Source organism: Silurus aristotelis (genome assembly GCF_946808225.1).
Source record: "Silurus aristotelis genome assembly, chromosome: 17".
Classification (NCBI taxonomy): domain Eukaryota; kingdom Metazoa; phylum Chordata; class Actinopteri; order Siluriformes; family Siluridae; genus Silurus; species Silurus aristotelis.
In genome coordinates, this window is record NC_139590.1 from 23,793,279 (window position 1) to 23,817,278 (window position 24,000).

The 24,000-nt window shown below is 39.4% G+C and overlaps 1 protein-coding gene and 1 long non-coding RNA gene across 3 annotated transcripts in view; one reads left to right on the plus strand and one right to left on the minus strand.

The window, feature by feature from the left end:
- LOC310740133 overlaps positions 1-24,000 on the plus strand; it is a 104,692-nt gene that overhangs the window by 8,208 nt on the left and 72,484 nt on the right. The window lies entirely within an intron of this gene.
- grin2aa (glutamate receptor, ionotropic, N-methyl D-aspartate 2A, a) overlaps positions 5,386-24,000 on the minus strand; it is a 114,329-nt gene continuing 95,714 nt past the window's right edge. For both annotated transcript variants that reach the window (XM_083566467.1, XM_083566466.1), the window contains exons 6-13: positions 23,192-23,363; positions 21,816-21,969; positions 21,440-21,565; positions 19,012-19,241; positions 13,392-13,552; positions 11,168-11,355; positions 9,533-9,771; positions 5,386-8,621 (exon numbers count right to left, since the gene is read on the minus strand). In XM_083566467.1, coding sequence (XP_083422593.1) covers positions 6,822-8,621; positions 9,533-9,771; positions 11,168-11,355; positions 13,392-13,552; positions 19,012-19,241; positions 21,440-21,565; positions 21,816-21,969; positions 23,192-23,363 — 3,070 coding nt within the window. In that variant the 3' untranslated portion in view covers positions 5,386-6,821. The remainder of the gene's footprint in view (positions 8,622-9,532; positions 9,772-11,167; positions 11,356-13,391; positions 13,553-19,011; positions 19,242-21,439; positions 21,566-21,815; positions 21,970-23,191; positions 23,364-24,000) is intronic.

Below are 24,000 nucleotides of genomic sequence, written 5' to 3' on the forward strand. Positions count from 1 at the left end.
CGCTCTTCCCCTTCCTATCTGTCCCTCTTTCTCCCCTCTCTCTATGTGACTCTATGTGACTATGGGGGGAATTATTTAGAGAGGGCCAGATAACAAAAGAGGGAGAAAGAGGGAGAAAAAAAAGAACAGATAAAGCAAGGGACAGAGAAATGGACAGATAGGGAAAGGGGGAAAGATAGGGACAAAAAGAAAAAGAGGTAGAGCTCGGCACAGTTGAATTAAGTTAATAGAGAAAGAGGTAGAGCGTGGTAGAGGTGAATAAAGTTATTCACCTCTACCACGCTCTACCTCTTTCACTATTTGTTTTTATCAAACTTTTTTTTTCTCCCACTCTATCTACCTGTCCCTCTATCTCTCTCCCTATTTTGTTATCTGTCCCTCTCTATATATCCCCCCCCCTCCCTGTCCCTTTATCCACCCCCAATCTGTCCCTCTACCCTACCTGTCCCTCTTTTTTTCTCTTTCTCTTTGTCCCTCTCTTATCTCCTCTCTCTATCTGTACCTCTCCCCTCTCTCACTGTCTCACAGTTCACCCTTAATCTGTCCTTTTTTCTCCATTTCTCTTAAGATTAAAGATTAAAAGATTGCTTTATTGGCACAATAAATATCATACAAATATGTCCATTGCCCGAGACTCTTCCTCTATCACCCTGTCCTCTTACACACTTCTCTCACTACGCTTCTCACTGGTCCAATCTACACAAAGTTGTTCAAAACAAAATTGTTAAACCAGAAAACATTGCCTGCATCAGTCACTGCTCACTTTGGAACCTGATCCCACTCGACAATCCTCCAGCGCCTGACACGAGACGAACGCGAAGCTCGATGGACACTTCAGCGAGCGACGAGGGGAACTCGAGCTGAGAGCAGAACCCGAGACAATAACCTTCCGCTGATCATCAGGCGTCTTCATTTCCATTTAAATTACATTTGTGTCTGTATTGGATCACGATAATGTAAGGCTTAATTACGGCTAAGTGAACACAGTCGTGCGTGAAGGTTTCGCTTCTTGTCTTTACTCCGAAAGTCGCGTCTCTGAAATTAGCTCGCCGTGAAAAAAAACACGGAACTGTACAGATCGTTCAGAGATTAAAAAACAGACTCCAAATTCTTTCCGAATGTAAGACTTTATTTTTCTAATGAGACTTTACTCCGTGGATAGTGTTCCTAGGGCTTCATAGGACCTACATAAACCCTTTATGACATTTGATATAAACCAACATAAACATTTATAAGGTTTATTCTGACAGGCATCAACTACATATTGATACACCTACATAAGCCAACCAGGACACATGACATAAACCTACATAAACATTTATAAAGGCTTATTTCAACAGGTGGCACCTACTTGACTCCATAACACCTACAAAAACATTTATAAACACTTAATCCAACATTTGACACCTACCTAAATCCATAACACCTACATAAGCTTTTCCATGAACATTTATAAAGGCTCGTTTCAATATCTATGGCCTTCTTAATACCCATAACCCCTACATAATCCAATCACCACAAGTGAACTAAACCTACAAATCCATTGATAATGTAAAACATTCTGGCCAGACTTTACTGTAGGATAGTGCTTTAGAAACCTACATAACCTCAAACAGTCAATAAGCATTGAAAGAGAAATTATTCCAAGTGCCATCACCTATACAGAGTTGCACAGCACCTACATAAGTTCTTTAAGACAAGTGACATAAACCTTCATAAACATTTATTCCAACAAGCTGCATTTAACCTTTACACGTCACCTGTAATTAACCTACATATACCTTTATATAGGATCATTCCAAGAGGTGTCAAATACCTACATTTACATAACACCAAGCTACAAAGACAAGCGACATAAAAAGTTATTATAATGACAGAGTTATGAACCTTTATGAATACCTATGTAAATTCTATGGCACTGTAATGAGCCAGGTATCTTAATAAAGGTATATGGCAACTATATGACAGTGTAATAGCTGGTTTAAGAATCTTTATGAATACTTAAATATGCCAATTCCATGAGACTGGAATACAAGTTTCATAACAACCTTATGTCTGCTGCTCAGGTGTTCTTCAAACTGATCTTTAGAAGTGACAAAAGCCTTACTGTAACTAGGAGTTTGAACTGGAATAACTTTATCATTGGTATAAATGGTTTATGTAAAATGCCATAAAGTGAGTATATAAGGGTTATGAAGCCTTATGAATGCGATCCGTATGCAAACTTAAACATTTTAAACAATTTTCATTATTGTGAGAATATTGTAGACTTATAACCTTGATGGGTTTTTTTTGCCTGGGAGATAAACCTGGCTTTAATAGATTGACTCCATCAGCATCAAACAAACATTTGTTTGGATGGAAAATGACGCTATTAGCGAGCGATGAGACGCTGAAAAGACTCTCAAACACAAAACACGGCCACAGAGGAAATAAATGTAAATCTAAACCTGAATCTTTGTGTGAAAATAACAACAAACGCTCTACAACAAACAAAACGATGACTCCTTTCTCCACATTCCGTTATAAAACTGAGAAATTACTCATTTTGTCTCTTAGCGACTTGACTACTTAGCCTAAGCTAGCTCTTTAGCACTTCCTTATTGAAATAATGATCTGAGCTACTTTAGATTCACATCTGCACTATGAAAATTGAATAAAAAATACTGTACTTAAGTTTCTGCATAAATTACTGATGGCAATTCATCCTAAACCTGAAATTACATCCGATCAAATCCTTCACTGTTTTCTTCTTCCTGCAGCTGCGAATAAACCATGACCTGCACGTTTCCTCGTATCAGACGCGACCGATCTGAAAACGTCCCAAAAGCTCGTTCTCATGTTCACCCACACAAACACATTTTTTTCACACACAATGAACTGAAAACAAAAAAAAAGAAAGCGTAAAACAAAAGCATTTTGGTTTTGAGTCGTTTGTGGTAGAGTCTCTGCTAAATCTATAAGACACGTCGTCACATCAACACATCACCAGCAAAGAAAAAAAGAGAAAAAGAAAGAAAGAAAGAAAGAAAGAAAGAAAGAAAGAAAGAAAGAAAGAAAGAAAGAAAGAAAGAAAGAAAGAAAGGAAAATGGTATAAAAGAAAAAATTGAAGTAACCACAAACAAACAAACAAACAAACAAGTTTACCTTTTGTAAATAAGCAAGAAAGAAAGAAAGAAAGAAAAAAAAAACAAGGATAGAAAGAACAAATCATAGAAAAAAAAATGAAAAGAAAACCAAAATGTACAGCCAAAAAAAATTAAGCAAACAAATACAAAAAATTGAAGCTACTTTAGTATTTAGCAGCAGCAACAGGTCTAAACAAAATAATATTTCAAATTAATAAATCGTTTAAAACATTATTGAATATATTCAGACAATACAATAAACAGAAAAAAAGATTGTATATTTTGGGGCGGTTTGTCACGGTGGGTCAGAGGGTGGTGTTGTTTGGTGGGGGGGCGGGTGGCGGGGGTGGGCGGGTTGGGTGTGTTTAGTAGGGCAGGTCAGTCGCCTCAGAAGTAAGATTTCCTTTTTTTTTTTCGTCTTTCCAGCCGGAGTGAAATAGCTGGTGATGGTAAGGAATAAAGCGAGCCTGTTCGCCTCACAGCAGGGACGTAGGTGAAAAAAATGCAGCTGCGATTCACAGAATAACAAAACACCTGGATTTTTTTTTTCTCCTCCAGTAACAGCAGCAGCAGCAACAACAGCAGCGTCGCAGTGAAAATGATCATGTTGTTTTGTTTTTTCTTTTTTTTTGTTACCGTACAGCAGGTCATATTTTCACCCTGTTACAAAGAAGTGGATGTTGAGATCATAACTTAAGCGTATAAAGCATTACAGTCGGGTTGCATGCCTCTAATATTTGTCAGGTAATAAAAATACATCGACGCTCCCCTTGAGGAGCGGTGTTATTACGAGTGTGACATTACAAAAACAAAACAAAATAAAACAAAAAAACTAAATATTTGTTCTTTTTAAAAAATCTACGAATGTCATACATGATTTCAAGACCTTGATATTTTACATGTGCATATTACTTACACATTAGCTTCGTTAAGCAGCACTTAATCAGATAAACATGTTCATGATACATACTAAAGGTTCTTTGAACCTAAGAGGAGCTCCGAAAATACCGGGTTCATTCTCACCGGTGAGACAGACAGAGAGAGAGAGAGAGAGAGAGAGAGAGAGACAAAGAGAAAAAAAGGGAGGGATTGTTTCGGGAGACAATGATTGATATGAAAACTAGCCCATTGCAGCATAAAACTTCTTTCCTTAAATGCTAGACTCGTAATGGAACATCCTCCTCTGAACACAAACAAAAGCGGACAAATAAACAGCTTGCGTCTTTTGATTATTGGGATATTAGAATCGTGAGCAGCATTCTCGACATGGCTGGAGGAGCAGAAACGTCTCTCGGCTCGCTCGTGTCAAATCGCGGTTCGCATTGTAGAGACGGTGCTGAGAGACCTTGGACAAGTAAACAAGCGCAGGATAAAGAACGATTCGCTAAACGCAAAACAACGTGTACGTGTGCTTATGGGCTCTGGAGCGAGGAAGCCAGCGGGCATCGCTTTTTAATCCATTTGCTGGTTTTTCCAGCATGAGGTCTCATTAATGCTTCTTTTGCACCATAGTGAGGCTGAATTCTCAATTCTGATTGGGCGCTGTTTTTTTGACTAGTAACATAAAATTGGCAGGTAGAAGGTGCTTATTCAAAATTCAACGTAAGTAGTCTCATGGCTAAAAGGGAAATATTTAGGCCATGTCCACACTAATATGCATAAAAAAGTTCGAAGCGCCTTACGTTTTGCTCATGCGCAGAAACAGATAGAAATTGCAATCATTGGCAACTTGCTCTGGGTATTTAAAATGAATTAAACACTTCTGATTGAAAATAATCAATGAAGGCGTCAAAGCAGTAACTTGCGCCATACACATTTCCTAGTTATGTATTATTCCTTTTGCGCATCCCAAAAATTTGCCTGAAATGAACATTCGGGTAACCTAGAGCGGTTCTGGTTTTCCGAATCCATGTCGGGAAGGAAGCATCACTGAGGCTTTTGAACGCCAGTTACAGCAGAGAAACCAGCAAACTTCTAGGATCGATGACGGTCCACAACACAAAATCATCCTGAGCTACGAGATTTATTTGGATATAAAGTTGAATTAGGTGAATTCGGAAATCATGTAGGCTCTGAGAGAAAAAGGTTAGCTATAGAATCCTGAAAGGTTCTTTAAAAAAAAGGGGGGGCTGTCCTTCTGAAGCAGTGTGTCGATCTAACACGTCTACAGGTTCTGGGTTGAATCCTACCATACAGTCTTTTCCCAGTAAACTCCTTTAAACAGCTAGGATGACATACCTATCAAAAAGATCACATAGAATGCATTTTTTATTTCTTAAGAGGTTTTAACCATTCGTTCGGCCATCTTCAAGCGTGCACCAAGTTGCCAGTTTATTAGTAATTCAATCAGAATAGCTCAATCTAGACCTCTGGATAAAGAGGTTCATTTCTGAAGACATCATTTTGAGACAATCAAAATATCCTAACACCAGCCAGAAAGGTGCTTCGGCTTGATGTCTGATTTCTGAACAAGACCGGTCAATGGCCTAAGCCAGTTCAAAACTCTAAGGGGAACTTTTCTAGAAATCCTGGTTGATGTTTTGAATTCTTAAGCATGATGGACTATAGCATGGAAACTTTTCCATTCACAGAACTCCTAACATTGCCTGAGTATTCGATATTTTTAATTTAATAACTAACAAACAGGTAACTTGGTGGTAGCCAGCATTCAGCTTTAAATGTATCTAAAGTTTCAGAGCTATTTTGAACTGACATGATGGTAAGACACATTGCAGCCACACAGCAAAAAGTAAACAACAGTCATTCAGTAATGCTCTGATTTCACAGTGCACTCAAGTACTCAATGTAATGCATTGCACAAGTTCAAATGTTTAGTCTACAGACAACCCAAAAAAAACAAACGTCAATACCCTGTTATTGAAGGGGGGAAAGGGGAGGGGGAGGGAAAAGGGGGGGTGGGGGAATGGGTCAAACGGTCAAACGGACTTACTTGGTACAGGTCAAGCTTTTATTGCGCCGGCACAACCAGCTTAAATCTGTCATCAACATTATTTCGTGTCAACGGCAATTAGTTGTATTTACTAATAAAATGAAATCAATACATAAATCAAGAAGTTAATACGTGCAAAAGAATCTTCCTGCCAGTAATTGAGAAGTTTAAAAAGCAGGGACATCAGGGTAACTAATGATTATTGTGCTACCACATAAGCTAAAATTCTAAAGGACTAAATAGGGATTAGAATGCCGAGAATCCCAACTCTATAGTAATAGATAATAAAAGCAACACAATGTTACGCTTCCTGTTGTTCAGACACTCCTTGCCTGCCTAAAGTTTTATTCAGTAAACAATTTCTAAAGCGCCATGGCTAGGCTACAATCTTGCCTGCTTCAAAAGTGGTCCATCTGTCTTGGTAAATGCCTTTTTTTTTTTATAATACACACGCCTCTAAGTTGACTGTAGGACAGCCAGCCCTGGACCCAGTTTCCCCAGCATGGAACCTGACAAACTGGGCTTTCATAGCTTGCCCAGGAAATGTTTGCTTTCCTACAGGGTAAATAACAAATGCTGAAAACCTTTGGCAAGCGCTATTCAGAAGGATGACTACTGATATATGAAAAAAGTAATAGCTGAGTACTTGAGTACTTAGCAGTTTTTTTTTCCTTTTAAACATGTGGCCCACTATGGCGCCCTAAGTGAATCATTATTTTTTAAATTATACAACAACAGAGCATTAAACATCTGACTCAAGGCTAGGTATTTTCTTATACACTCGTCTATTGCTAAACTGAGAAGAACTGAGGACCCGAGGAGCTGAGTATGCACTCGTCTTGTTGGCTACATAAGGCATCGCATGCTCTGAAATATACAAGTCATTGGGTATTCGACCATCTCTGGAACAGTATGAAGCGGTGGACTTGATAGAGGACCTCAGATTGTTTTCATTCCTGGCTTTGATAGGAGCAAATTGTTTGTAAATGTCAGACGAGCTCCTGCCATGGACCAGGCGCGTGTCATCACGTATTGCCTGCATGAAGGGGTTGTCCGTCGTATGATCGGGGTAAAGCGACTTGCTGCGCTTGCTCTCCTCCAGGTTGTGGTTAAAGAGCATGGACCTGCTGCCAAACAGTTTGTCGGACTTGCTGAACAGGTTCGCAAACGAGCCGTCCTCTAGGAGGCGGTCCTTCTCTTTGAGGCTGACGCTACGTGCCGGCCTGTTGAGGTCAACCTCTTTGGGTTTCTCCAGCATGATGTTGTCGACGGAGTGCTGACGACTGAGCCGAAGCTTGTTCCTCTTCTGCACGTGAGGCCCGTCCGTCTGGGGCCAGTAATTGCTGAACAAGTCGTCTGCTTGCTGAATGCTGGGATTGATCATGGCCTCCTGCAACATTTGATCCTCGCTAATGTCATACAAGTTGCACATGTGTACGCAAGCCTCGCAGCGGTTGTAAGGTGAGCGCATGGGCCCGTACGGTCCTGTTGCGTAGTTGGGTACTTTTGACAGGCAACTCCGACAGTGTGTCTGTTTGTAGTGATCGTTGCTCTCTTGTGGACTGAGGTTCTTGTCCTTCAAGCTGTAATGCTTGTTGAAGACATTGTCTGGCAGGAGGTCCACATCAGTATGATGAAGGGGGCTGCTGTTCAAATGGATGATGGGCTGGTCACACTTTCGATAGTTGTCATTATGGTCGGAATACATTTCGGGGAAATCCAAATCGTCGGCTGCAAGGCCTCTGTTTTCTCGGTAATGCATGGGTTCCGAGTGCAGACTCAGCTCCCGGTCAGAGTCTATGGTGTAGATTTTTTCTCGTCCTGTTCCGCCCTGCTTATTTTTTAAGTAGGACAGCTCTACTTCGCTGCAATCCCTAGGGTATTTTGACGTCATCGATCTTTTTTTTAAGCTGTCCTTGGGCTTCAGGTGCTTGTTGTTCTCAGGATCCTTGTAAGAGGCGGCTCTGCTTGAGCACTCAGAGATATCAGAGTGGGCTGCCTCCTCTGGCAGGTAGCGCTGACTCTTCATTGACAGCCGGGGGTCTGGAACGAGCATGTCAGGTGTCTGGCTTTGCCGTAACGTATCCACAGACTTTTTCCAAAGAGCCCTGGGTTTGGCAGCAGTTTGAGCTGCATCTGCACTCATAGCCACCTCTACGGTGTTGGGGTTAGACTCATTCAGCGTAAGTGGGTGTTGGCCCTGGAAGATGTAGTTGTTCAGGTGGTCTTTGTGCCGGTTAGCCAGGTAACTCTGGATTTCACTGGAGTCGGTATAAATGTCTTTTTGAGCATAGCTTCGGTTGTCGGTGTAGACAAAGTTTCCTTTCTCCGACATCAGATCCATGATCATAGGGCCGGCCGAATGCATGAACTCGCCGCTGCGTTTGGGCGAATTAACCCTCGAACCGCTCAGGTTGGTCATGTTTGTCATCTGCTTGGCTGACTTGATAAGCTTCAGCATGTTGGCCTGAGGGCTGAAATCTAAGTCAGGCGACTTCTTCTTCATGTCAATGTGGACGCCGTGAATGCAACTCCAGATACCCTGAGAAAAGTAGGAGAGAACAGAACGTGCAAACAAATGAACAATTACGTCTGTCTGGAGTTTAGGAAAAACAATCAACCTACATTTAAGCTACAAATGCTTTCCAAACATATAAACAAGATGGAATAAGAGAAAAGAGAGAAGAGAAAATCCTGATGATGTTAACTTCACATTCACCATATAAAGGCTTTTAACCCCTTAGTGCTCCAGGGGTGGTGTATCTTGGCTACATTTGTGCTCTGACCCCAGCTCCTAACATCGCTGGTACAAATAATGAATTTTACAAGAATAAAGTAAATAATGTCATTTGTAAATGACATTTTAGAACTTTCACAAATGTGCAACTGTGCCAAACATTTGCATTTCAAGACAAATCTAGTCAAGGAGGGTCTACCAAAACAGAGATCTCACTGCACACCCTGAATGGGCTATAATCTTCAATTTCTAGCTGGGAGTGATGAATAACTCTGTACTTCCAACTGAACATTTGTCCTGGGTTAATTTTTCACTCAGACTGAAACCACATCAGCGAACCAAGCAGTGTATCCGAGTTGGGTCTAAAGAATGATGCAATGCACATCCTTAAGCTTTAGCTTGTTTACCTACTGTCATACACAGCCATATTGATTGTCCCATTTTAGCTACAAACAGTGAAGTGGAAAAAACTAATTCAGACTTTTGGAAAATTGATTCTTTCACCACCCAAAGAGTTCTTCACAGTGACAGTGGCAATTTATATAGACACAGGAAAACCAAGACAAGCAGCAGGACGCTTTCTAGAAACCATCCTCAAGCAATTTGTGCACTGTGATGGAAATAAAAAAATAAACACTTTTATGGACTATTCCTGACTAAGCTATGTGTGATATACATCACTATGCAGCACATAGGACAGGGGCTTTAGAATTTACCCTGCTGATGGTGAAGAGCAGGCCAGGCGTTCCTGAACACACTCCGGTGAAGCAGTAGCGAAGCCTCCAGTAGAACAGATGCTCCCAAACAAAGGTGATTAGGCTAAGACCCATCGCCGTAGCCAGCATGTAAAATACCCCGGCCATGTTGTCTATATCCAGCTGACTGCTCATGACCTCGTTCTTTTCATTGTGGCAGATTCCGGTCAGCCACTGGGCCTCCAGCTCCTCCATTTCACCTGCACAGATACACACACAGAAGGCAATCAGTCATCCTGCCACTCCTATCTCCTACACACTTGCTATCGCTACACTGAAGGAATATTGTCCTGTCGAGAAACTTTGCAGTGCAGAGAATGAGTAAAGGACACACTCCAGCATCCGCAGTCTCCTATGCAAGTCTTCCAAATGGATTATTCCATCTTTATCAGGGTTTTTGTTACTCAGGAACTATCCAGAGATGCGGCAAAGTTGATTACCGTTTCCCGATTGAATGCGTTTTATTTTAATATGCTCAAAAACGCTGACTAGGTCGGATACCATGTGAATTTTCCAGAAACATCTGTGCACAAGAAGCTGCATTACAGCACCAATTTTTAATAAAAAAATGCTAAGAATCTTTTTACAGTTTTTTAGGACTTACATAAGAATGACGTGTGAGCGCTACGGCTTTCGAAATAAAAATAGTTCAAAGGAATGACTTTAATAATATAAGCTGAAGCTAGTGAGCCGACGCAGATGCTTGTTGACGCAGATAAGAAAAAGGGGAATACATTGGAATATATAACGTCCAAAACAGCCATTCTGTTGACTTCCATGCAGTGAAAAAAATAATCAATAAACAAAAACAGAATTACATCAAAAGGATATTTATGAGCTAAATATACTGAGCTCGAGAAGAAAGCCCATAGAGAGGCAATTTTATTTATTTATTTATTTATTTATTTATTTATTACTTAATTCATTTGTATGTTCAGTAATTTATTAATTTATTTATCCAACTATTCAATAATTTATCAATTTTTTATTCATTCATGAAGTGATTAAGTTGTGACTTTATTTATATATTTATTTGTTTGTTATTTTACTTCATTCATTTGTTTACTCATTTATTTATTTGATTATTTATTTTGTATTTGTAATCCTTCATTCAGAACCCCACAAGGCCTCACATCAGGACCTCACTCACATCCTTATATCAGTACCTCAAATCAGGACCACATGTCAGGACTTCTCTCAGGACCTCATATCAGGACCTCACATCAAGACCTAACTCAGGACCTCACTCGGAACCTCACTCAGAACCTCACTAAGAATCTTACTTAGAACCTTACTCGGGACCATACATAGGACCTCACTAAGGACCTCTCTCAAGACCTCACATCAGGACCTTAAGCCAGGGCATCATCTAGAACCTCACTCAGAGCCACTTAGATCACTCAGGACTTAATTTAGGAACTCACTCAGGATATTATCGGAACCTAACACGGATCCTCACTCATAACGTCACCCAGAACCTCACATCAGGGTCTCTGGTCATTTTTTATTGCTTATTAGGTTTTTATCCTTAGTAAGGACAATGTCTTGTCTCCATAACACATATTTGTGACATGTATAAAGGATAAAGATACTCACCGTCCCCGATGATGGCCAGGATGGCCAGGTCCACTTGGCGTTTCCAGGGGGAGCCCTTCTGTAAAGCAATGCCGTAACCCGTCGTAGCAAAGATGTAGCCACTTCCGATGGTCACCAGCTTGCAGCCTTCATCCCTACCAGCCATGTAGTTCAGTACGGCCGCATCGTAAATAAACGCGTCCAGTTTGCTGAGAGGAACCAATCAGTGGCGTCATTTTAACCGAAGCAACGATGATCGATTTCTGAACTCACCACTGGCTACATTTCTAACTTTCTACTATTTTTCAACACACAATAACATTATTGTAGAAGTAAAAACTTTCTCATTCATTATTTCATATACATTAAATAAAAAGAAAATCATTTCCACATTTCCTGTTATAATAACCTCCACTCTCCTGAGAAGATGCTCCAGTTGATTTGGTGAAGATTTGTGTGAGATTCATTCAACCGCAATTATGTGTGTTAGAAACGTCAGCCTTTGTGGAAAAAACATGCTGCTAAAATCAAATGCCTTGTATAAATAACGAATAAAGTTTATTTATTGCGATGCTGCATCTACGTTAATTTAATAGATCTCTCTGAACCACACAAGATGTTTTCAGATGTTTGTCCAAAATATTTCATCTGAAAACACTTTTATCCCAACAATGCACATGTGTAGATGCTTCTGTCATTTCCATCAGGTCTTGATCTGCCGTCTGTCTCTTTGAATTCAAACAATGAGAGCGAGAAAAATCACTATTTTTTAAAGAACTGACGAGGACATGGAGATGCGGCTTCAGGTAACCTGAGACTCTACATTTATCCACAGGGGAGAGCATTTTCCAAAAGTCCTGATGTGTTTTTTAAAAGGAAAACAAGACTCAGATACTCTGAGGAACTTGAAGGACTAACGAAACACCTCTGTAAAACTTGGTTGAAAAGATGATGGAGATAAACAAAGGTTTACCAACAAACCTTCCAAACAATCGCTCAAGCATGAAAAACATCATCTAGTGCTATTTGAATCCAACACACAACATGGTGGAGATGCTCCATGATGGAGTTCTGGTTCTGGTAGAACACACCGTGCATTTGGAAGTTTCTCACAGGATTAAACCCATGAAGGGAGGCAAATAGAGCACAAGTCAGGGCAGAAATAAGTACTGAAGGAAAGCTGAGTGTTTGTGTGTGTATAGGACTTTTTGACCTTCTCGATAAGGTAGAAGAAGGTTGAGGGCTTTTCTAAAAGCTTTAAAGCAAACCAGCCCGGGTCCAAAGGAATGAAACTAATCCTGCTGTCAAAAGCCAACGAGCTGAACGCCTCTGACCTCGATGTGAGACAGAACCGTAAACACACACACACACACACACACACACACAGAGGAGAGCCAAGTCTTCCTAATGAGTGACATTTGGAGCCGAATTGTTCTCTCTTGGTTGGCTTTGTCTTAAAACCCTTCATTAGATCGACATACTGACATTTCGGGAATGTCAAGTGCAACTCCGAGGTCCATCCGGTGTTTGCTTCAATAAGTCTATTATGATGCTGCTTCTCAGACAATGTAGAGACAAAAGTATTGGCACCTGGTCAATATGTGGTTCATCCTCAAACTGTTACAACAACTTGAATGCACACAATTGTATATATATATATATCTTTGGATGCACCATGAAACTTTCTGTTTACTTGATTAAGAGAGCCAAACCTGTGTATGGTAATGCTCCTGTGCACACAAAGCCAGCTCCATGCATATTTGCTTAACATGTATCGGAAGATCTCCTGCTATAGAGCTCCAACCCATTAATCACCTTTGGGATGAACTTTTCACACTGACTGCACTCCAGGACTCCTCACCTACAATAGTACCTGACTTTTCTAACACACATCCTGAATCTTATACAATTCTCCACAATATAGAGTAAAGCTTATTATAACAGCAAATGAGGATTACATGTGAAATGGGATGTTCAGAAAGAAGCACATACTCATCTTACTGTATGTTTAGGTGGCAAACTTTTGGTCATGCAAAAAAGTTAATGGAGCTAAATGGGCCAATCAGGAGTACAACCTCAAAATAAATCCCTCCTACTTTAAAGGACACTATTACATCATGTTAAATCAAATCCTTAATATAACTTTGTTTAAATAATTATGGAAAATGTTCTGTGTGTGTGTGTGTGTGTGTGTGTGTGTGTGTGTGTGTGTGTGTGTGTACAAACACTGAGACGCTCTCCTTACCCGGTCTTCAGACTGACCAGTGCGTCCATCACTCCAGTCTGATGATACTTGACCATGTACTGGTGCATGTCCGGGTAGTTCTTGCGAATGTTCCTCTCCGTGCTGCCGTTAGGAACCGTCCCAAATCGGAATGGAGGAGAGTAGGAGTACGGGCTCTGGAACTGCACACAGGAGGAAAAACAAACTGGTGAGATTCATTATAATACACAAATCAGACAAAATATAGATCTCATACAAGGTCCTACCTATCTACATACCTGTCTACTAATCCATTCAAATATACTTTCATTCTTCCTTCCATCCATCCATCTATCCATCATCCCAAACAACCCATCCGTCCATCCATCCATCCATCCATCCATCCATCCATCCATCCATCCATCCATCCATCCATCCAATCAACTCACCTACCATCTATCTATCTATCTATCTATCTATCTATCTATCTATCTATCTATCTATCTATCTATCTATCTATCTATCTATCTATCTATCTATCTATCTATCTATCTATCTATCCATCCATCCATCCATCCATCCATCCATCCATCCATCCATCCATCCATCCATCCATCCATCCATCCATCCATCCATCCATCCATCCATCCACAAGGACTAGACAAAATGTTTAGTATTTAAATCCCAGGCTTCTAGACATGTTTATGTTCATGTTCATAGTGGAGGTAATAATCCATCATGGAGCCATCATGTTCCTCTCAGAACTACATCTCTCTGCTTATATCACTTCACTAAAGCCTGAACAACAACTCCATGCAGAAGAAATTTATTCCAGCCCGGTTTATCGCACCTCCGGTTCACTGTGCATCTCCATAAACCTGAGCTCAACTTGTAATTACTGTCATTTAGTTACATCCATAAATACACATTTCAATAACTCTGTGTGTGTGTGTGTGTGTGTGTGTGTGTGTGTGTGTGTGTGTGTGTGTGTGTGTGTGTGTGTGTGTGTGTGTGTGTGTGTGTGTGTGTATGTGTATGTGTGTGTAAAGGAGATCAAGTGCTCCACTCTGGTTAAGGATCTGTTAGTGGTTTGTCAGAGTGTCAGTATGTGAGCGACATAACAATACAGACAACACTGACACTACAGATTACAGCATCATCAGTTTGGTGTTTCTACTCAAGTAAATGATAATGTGGATACATCAGGTAAAATACTGTAAATGGATAAAAACTAGTCTTTCTTTTATTAATAATAAAAAAAAAATGTCCTGGTCATATATTTCTGTTGTATAAAGGGAATAAAACACTGCCAGAAATTCTGCTAATAAATCGAATATTTTACCATAATTAAACCACAAGTATTGTTTTCTTTCCTAAATAAAAGTGAACAGGTGACAATTTTTTATAAAAAAAAAAAAAAAAAAAAAAAATTTTTAGCAGGCAAATGGGGGCCTATTTGAATGCAATTTGTGGAAGGGCATAAAAAAAAAAATGGGGGGGTGAGGGGTCAGATAATGGTGGAGGAGAGCGAGAGTGAGGTTCGTGTGCAGCGTCGTGTAAAATGAAAGCCTTTCTGGCATTTAAGTGAAGAAGCTCTTTAAACAAATCTCTGCACCATGTTGCTGCTTCAGCAAAATCTTTTGGGGAAAAAAAACGAACGAAATGAAAAGCGTTGAAGCACGAAACTAAAAATGCAGCACATCTTTATTGAGTCATGTTTCCTAACACTTTATATCCACTAGTGAAATTCTGCAATGTGGTGTTATCATTATTATTATTATTATTATTATTATTATTATTATTATTATTATTATTATTATGTTTAGTCCTATTTGCTGTTATTATTCCCTCTGCTCTTCTCAACAACCTACCCATAGATCCATTCATTCATCCATCTGTCTAATTAACCCATCCATCCATCCATCCATCCATCCATCCATCCATCCATCCATCTATTCATCCATCCATCCATCCATCCATCCATCCATCCATCCATCCATCCATCCATTCATCCATCCATCCATCCATCCATCCATCCATCCATCCATCTATTCATCCATCCATCCATCCATCCATCCATCCATCTATTCATCCATCCATCCATCCATCTATTCATCCATCCATCCATCCATCTATTCATCCATCCATTCATCCATCCATCCATCCATCCATCCATCCATCCATCCATCCATCCATCCATCCATCTATTCATCCATCCATCCATCCATCCATCCATCCATCCATCTATTCATCCATCCATCCATCTATCCATCCATCCATCAATTCATCCATCCATCCATCCATCCATCCATCCATCCATCCATCAATTCATCCATCAATTCATCCATCAATTCATCCATCCATCCATCCATCCATCCATACTTGAATATCCAATTTCACATTTAGTTCCCATGTGCTATTATAATTCCCTCCACTCTTCTGTGAAGATGTTCCACTAGATTTTGGAGTCTACAAGGGTGTTAGTAAAGTCAGGTAGTGATGTAAGTGAGGTGAGAAGGCCTGGGGTGCAGTCAGCGTTCACATTCATCCCAAAAGTTTACATTGATTTTGACCCATTCAGATTTTTTGCTTCTGTAATTCCCACTCATGTGGATAATAGCGTACGATTATCATCACTTCCTGCTTCGACAGACACCATTTAAGTCTAATCTAAGACTATAATTGTCATCAAAATTACTATTACTTTTAATTCTATGCTTTTAAGTCCCGGACTTGTTTAATGAACTAAAGACAGACTTCTTATTATTACAATCATTTCATATTGTCCTCATTTTCTTCAATTCATTGTGAATCTTAATAAAATCTTATTTAACCCTGAGGAAAACTTGGATACGAGTCAGAAGAGCCTTAACTGTGGTCATGTTCAATTAGAAAATCAAATACAGGGCTGAGAAGAAGCCAGGAGATGTCAAGAAACTTCACAGTCCACTGACACTGGAGACTGGAGATAAAGATTACAGAAAATATCACCATGCAGATGAATTTTGAGTCACATTTGAGTCTATTTGAATGAAACAGTAACATATTTAGACAAGCACATTATTATATAGTAGAGAATCTGTTACATGAAATCAACACCTACTGACCAATCAGAATCCAGAATCCAACCATGCTGGGGCATGAAGCTGAATTACAGCATTGCTCTTCTAATGGTTTCAATACAAATCCCATTACTGCCTAGAACAAGTATAAAAAGTTACTGGAAACTAGAGGTGTCTCCTAGAAACATTATGTGATCTAAAATTTCCCAAATCTTATGATCCTTATTGATATAAAACAGAACATTTAAATGAAAAAAAAAATACTAAATAACCAGTTGCACCACCTGCAGAAACCATTACACTTTCCATTAAATCCAATACAATTTCTATTACAACCCTATAATGGACTAATGGGTTAAGAGATGGATGGATGGATGGATGGATGGATGGATGGATGGATGGATGGATGGATGGATGGAAGGATGGATGGAAGGATGAATGGATGGATGGATGGATGGATGGATGGATGGATAGATGGATGGATGGATGGATGGATGTTAGGCAGGAAAGTATCTAGGTAGAATGAATGGAATCGGTAAATTGATGGATAGCTGGTTGGATAAATGGATGAATGGTTGAATGGATGGATACATGGATGAATGGATAGATGGATTGATGAATGGATGGATGGATGGATGGATGGATGGATGGATGGATGGATGGATGGATGGATGGATGGATGGATGGGTGGTTAGGCAGGAAAGTATCTAGGTAGAATGAATGGAATCGGTAAATGGATGGTTGGTTGGATAAATGGATGAATGGTTGAATAGATGGATATATGGATATATGGATGGATGGATGGATGATTGGATGGATGGATGGATGGATGGATGGATGGATGGATGGATGGATGGATGGATGGGTGTTGGGCAGGAAAGTATCTAGGTAGAATGAATGGAATCGGTAAATGGATGGTTGGTTGGATAAATGGATGAATGGTTGAATAGATGGATATATGGATATATGGATGGATGGATGGATGGATGGATGGATGGATGGATGGATGGATGGATGGATGGATGGATGGATGGGTGTTGGGCAGGAAAGTATCTAGGTAGAATGAATGGAATCGGTAAATGGATGGTTGGTTGGATAAATGGATGAATGGTTGAATAGATGGATATATGGATATATGGATGGATGGATGGATGATTGGATGGATGGATGGATGGATGGATGGATGGATGGCTGGATGGATGGATGGATGGATGGATGGATGGATGGATGGATGGATGGATGGGTGTTGGGCAGGAAAGTATCTAGGTAGAATGAATTGAATTGGTAAATTGATGAATGGATGGATGGATGGATGGATGGATGGATGAAGGGATGAATGGATGAAGGGATAGATAATTGGATGAATTTGAGTATGGATCAATGAATGGATGGAGAGGATGGACAGATGGATGGATTGCTATAAATCCTTAAAGGTTTAAAAAAATTAGTAGGGTGAGTAGAGTATTTTGTATTTAAATATCTTTCCTTTAAATCATTTATTAATGCTCTACTTTTACACACCCAGCAGAGAAGAAAACAGATATTTATTTTAAAAGATAAAATAAATCCTTCGCGGTGTTTCATTTGCAGAGCTCTGTGTGAAAATTACAGCAGGATATATAGCATATACATATATACACATATAGCATATTGATGTCTGGAGAACGCATGGAGAGATGCTGTAGCTGCTGCCTCATCATTCACATTAGCTCTGTGTATGCTCTACTTGGTAGTCAATGCTTAAAGTGTAAAGTACATGTACTCACAGTCCTTTGAGTGCATTAAATCCTATTTAAATATACAGTTAGACTACTTTTTAATTAATTTTATTTTTATAAAATGCATCTAATTCAGATAAACAGAGGAAGTCAATTGCAGAAAAGACAAGTTTCCCATTTGGAGATCCGACCTAAATAACGGCTGCCGAAAGTGTACACAGGAGGCACCAATATTTCTGCAGCGATGCCTGAGACAGCAGAAGCAGCCAATCCCATCCTCGATCTAAATCTCAGTTTTAAATCCTCCAAAAGAAACCATTTTTTACATGGAAATAATGATAGCAGGAATTCGTGATGTCACATTATCACACTGCTCAGCATCCTAGCTGAGGACAGAGGTGCAGGTGAACCTTGAGATCACTAGACCACACTACACTAGATGATGTAATCCTGATAAAACATGTGACTGCTATACAATTGTGTGTTCCTGTGTTCATAGCTTAATCCACTAAACACTCATGTCTGATTTAGTAATCGTTACACATATCTATCATCATATATGTGACCACTTTCTTGAAATTAGCATGAACTCAGCTTCGCTTTGTGTAAAGGACACGCAAAATTTTATTAAATTATAACACTATTTTGTTGATCATATCCATTAAAAGTTTTTTTTTAATACTCACTAGTGCTACCTACTGGTCACTCTGGATAAATGCATCTGCTAAATGCCATAAATGTATATGTAATATATGGCTTATATAAAGAGCAAACAATCATTGATTAAGAACACAATCATTGTGTTGAATGTTACTCAAGTTAATTAGTCAACTTGGGTATGAAGATCTGAAACCCCCTGCTCCAGGTAAAGTAAATTCTCACCTTATTGTCACTGAGACCAGTCACCTGGTCCACAAACTCCTCCTGGATCATGAAGGCGGCCAGGTTGGCAGTGTAGCTGGCCAGAAAGATGACAGCAAAGAAGGCCCACACGGACACGATGAACTTGCTGGTGGTGCCTTTGGGGTTCTGCACCGGGACGGAGTTGTTGAAGACCAGACCCCAGAGCAGCCACACGGCCTTGCCCATGGTGAATGAAGGTCCGTGAGGGTCTGAAACACCACACGGCCAAATTGAACTCCAACTCAGTTATGTTAAAACAATCCTCTAATGTACATTTTCTTTTACATAAAACTGATGTTTTTTAATCTGGGTCACAGGAAGTTGCTCTGTAATAACGCTACCCTGGGGGGGTAAAGATGCCTATTCAGCATTTGCAGAAGATATCAGGTGGATGAAGTGCGGGGTGGAATATATGGATTTAATTTATCCTCGGGGATCATTTTAATTGCCACTAATGTTCAGGGTTATTTACTGAAACTAAGAATTAATAATAAAAATGCTGCTGAGTGTTGTTAGAAACGTGTTAGCGATAATACACTCTCTCAGATCATGCTGTTACAGGAAAATAAGCAATTCAGATGGTGTTGATTTAATTAAGCAGGGACGAGTTGCAGTTACTGCGGCGATAAAAATGGTTAATTAAAAAGAGCTCCATGGTCTTTACACCACACAATTCTATATAGTTATATTTTTTCTCTGTAAAGCTCCTGCTCTCGCTTATTTTACTTTATTTAATTGTCACTGGAGACTCCTTACACTACTGACTGGACACATTATCTGAATGGATTTTTGTTAACGATAAGGTATTAGAACAAGTCATGAACCTTTCTATCAGAGCCACTCTTAAACAACAGTAATCTGGCAAATCAGATTTCAGAACTGGACAGCGCCGTGGTAGCAACAATTCATTTATATATTCAGGTGAAAGTCGAATGCAGTGGGACATGTTGCACCTTCAGCTATTGGTTGAATTTTTTTGGTAAAAAGTGTTAAAGTGTTAGAAGATTAATGGAGGGAGGGATGGAGAAAGGGAGCGAGGAAGGGAGGGAGAATGTGGTTGAAGTGGGGTTTGAGTTATTTCGTTCTTGGCCCATCATCCTCAATGTAAGTGTGGGCGGAAACCCGGAGAAGGAATTCAACTGAAATATATTATCCGTAGTAGAATCGAAGTGGATCAATATCTCGGCCTGGCACAAGAACACATCAAGCACACGACCTGTGATATACAACTTTACATTACACTGCAGGACCTGAGCTCAGCTGCTTTTTTGGCTAGGTATGGATTTTAATCTGTATAAAAGAGCTCGACCTTCTGAAAAGGAAACCCTGCATGTTGTGGAGTTGTTTGTTAAGACTTTCCTACAAAAGAGCAAACAAGTGCTAATCTGTTCAAAAATGTAATTAAATGTGACGTCAATCCAGAACCAGCTTTTTTGGGTTTTGGACAAATTGGTTAGCACCATTTAAGTTGTAGAAAATGACTAGTTTATTGTAGCAACAACACCACAACATGTTTTATTTTTATAAAAATGGCTCCTCTACGATATAAAAAAATTGAGGGCATTTTTATCTGTCTAAGCTCCTGCCCAGGGGTGAACATGGCTCTCAGGAGTGAGTTCTGTCTCTCTATAATCCTTACAGGAAAGCTTTTATTCTATGAATTTACTGGTTTCTGAGGCTGGTAGAGATTCTGAAGCTTTCTGCCAGAAATGTGCACACTATATGGCCAAAAGTATTGAGATTTTCCAGTTATTCCAGAGGTTCTTAACTCAAAACTGTCCCTTCCCTTGAATTTCTATTGAACACATGAATTCGTATTGAACACTTTTTGGGATGTATGTAAATGCTCTTTGCACCTCGAACCTTCTCACCTCACCTACATCAGTACCTGACCTTACTGACACCCTTGTGGCTGAATGAATCTCACATTAATCTCCACAAGGTCTAGAAGAAGATCTTCCCAAAAGAGTGGAGGTTATTACAAGAGTAAATGGAAACTGAATGAGGAATGATGTTCAGAAAGAAGCAAATACCAGGTTTACAATCTGGTGTCCACAAACTTTTGGCCATACAGTGTACATACATAAATACAGCAGAGAGACGGAGTGAAGACCACCAGAAAGCAGCCTTTAAAATTCTTATTATTGTATGGAAAATGCTATACCTTAATGGAAAATCCATTAGAATGCTCGTTTCTGATTGGCTGACGTGTATGCTCATAAAAGAAATTCTTTATAAATAGCATAAATGTTAACTCGTATTTTTTAAAGATTGTAATGTCAGGCTTTTGACCAAAAGCTTTCCTTATTTCCTTGAGGAACATGCAGTAGTTTATAACTGAGCAGGTTTCTGTGACCTTTAGGACTCCAGAGGAAAGAGCAGTCACAGGAACAGGAAGTTAGCGTACCTTTGCCCTGGGCCAGGTTCCTGTTAAAGCCCAGAGGACTGATGTACTCGAACATGAACACGGCCATGGCAGTGACCAGGAGCAGCATGACAAACATCATCACCCACACGGAAGCACTGAAGGGCTCTGAGGGAGAGACGAAGGAGAAACGTAAGATTTGCGTATCGAAATTGTTCAACATCCTTTATGCATTAATTTCTAATTCTTATTATTCTTATTTGAAAGAATACCACCTTAAAGCTGTGCAAAAATAACAGCATAATAGCCGTACATATGCGTATACATGAATATATAAATATATATATATATAAAATGATATGTATATAGAACGCTGTATAAAGTTGAGGGGAGTGAAAGTGTCGGTGTTGAAAATGACCCAGGAAAGCGGACGGAGAGACGGTGCCGTTGCTGCGGGACACCATCACACTAATCCCCGTCTCCACAAAGGGAACAGAGAAATCGATGACCTCCGAGCGTTCCTCATTGATCGTCAGTGAGCCCACGGCCATGACGGCTTTCTTATTCACCACCTGCAGAGCACAACAAAAACCACTGTAACCTCCACATTTTACACACTAACCAACACACACACACACACACACACACACACACACACACACACACACACACACACACACACACACACACACACATACACACCAAACCACTCTTATACTTCATTTAGCTTCATTTTGCGCCTGGCTGCAGTCGGAGATCTGATCACTTTGCTGTTAGAATAAAACATTACATCACACCGCCACTCCTAATCTCGCCTGAGTCGACTCACCGCCCTTTATCCAAACACCTCATCAGATTTTTGCTCCTCCTGTGGTTATATATATATATATATATAAAATTGAATACACTTTTAACACACCGCCTTACACACGCTGCAGTGCTTTGTGCTAGTTAGTATTTGCTCGTTAGTGTTAGTGTTATGCTAGCTGCTATACGAGTTAGCACTATTCCATCGCACGCGTAGATCATATCATTTTCTTATCAATGTTTCTGCTCACTTATTTTTTACAATAAAATATTGTAAGAAATATACGATTTTTTTGTGCAGTTATTTAATTTTTTTCATTTGAGAGGAAACCAAGGGTTCATTTTTACAACATCAACAATATGTGGCAAAGGTTTGACTTTTTAACTTAAATTAAATCAAATATAAATGTGAGGTTAAAACACATCAAATTTAATAAATCAATTCAACATTTTTTAGTTGTTAAAGCAACATAAAAATTTTTTTTAATTTATATTTTTTTAAGATTTAAGGCATATTTTTTTTTTATCTTTTTGAACTTTTTTTTTTTTTACATAAAACAAAATATAATTTAGTACAAACAAAATCAAGGTAATTATTTAATAATTATTTAATTTATTTACTTTTTTTTTTTTTTTTTAAGCAGGATTGATTATAAATGTTGTGTTCCTGTATTTAAAAATATAAACAAAGCTTATTATTTAAGTCATACATATTACCCCAAAAATATCAATATCAATATGAATAATGCAGTGAATCATAATTGTAAATTTTTTTTCCTCAGCAAAAAATGTTCATCTCACTCATTACTTAGCTCTGATATAAAATGTATAAAATAAAATAAAATAAAATGTAATTAACATAGAATCTGAATAATTTAGTGTATACATTAAGTCCTAAAAAATAATAAAAATAAATGTATATAATTTTTTCAATAATAATAATTATTATAAAAAGAAAAATACTAATTCTGAGGGAAGTCTGCTCACCTCTCCCACCATACCGTTCCAGACATTATTGATCTTCTTGCCGTGCTTCCCGTTGGTCACCAGATATAGGTCATAGGTGAATTTGACGTTTCTGGCGATCTTCTTGAGGATGTCGATGCAGAAGCCCTTGCAGCACTTTTTGATGTAGGTTCCTCCTCCTTCAGTGGCATTGCTGTAAAATTACAACATACGGTTTATCCACAGAGAAAGAGAGAAAGACAGAGAGAAAGAGGGAGTCCTCTTTCAGAACCTCCGAGCTGCGACGCGTGCTAATCATTTTCCGTCTTTAATGCGCACCTAAAGCACTTCCTGGTGCTAATTTAAATTGCTCTTCAGATGATGCAGAAGGATTATGACGTGTTGCTCGAACACCTCCACATCATTTGTTCTGGGTAATAAAGATTAGCGTAGACAGAATCACGTGAAAAGCGCAAACGAGGGAAGGACCGGCAAGCGTGGAGAAGCCGCCGGGAGCCGGGATTAGCCTACAGAAGGTACAGTGCGTTAAAGCTTGACGAAGAGCTGCTGGCAAGCCGCAAATCTCTTAATTATGAGGAACAGAAGGGTTTCCTCTGGAGAGGCTCTCAGGAGGCCATCAGGAGAGAGCCTCTGGGAGAAAAGTGCCATGTTTGGAGATTACTTTTTGTAATAAATAAATAACTAATAAGTAAATATTATATAGATAATATTATAATATAGATTATAAATGAAGCCATTAAGCAGCAAACGATCACAAAATAAGACGTATTGTCGTCATGAAAAAGACAAAGATCAGCACCAAAAAGGCTTCGTTTTGGGGCATCAACAGC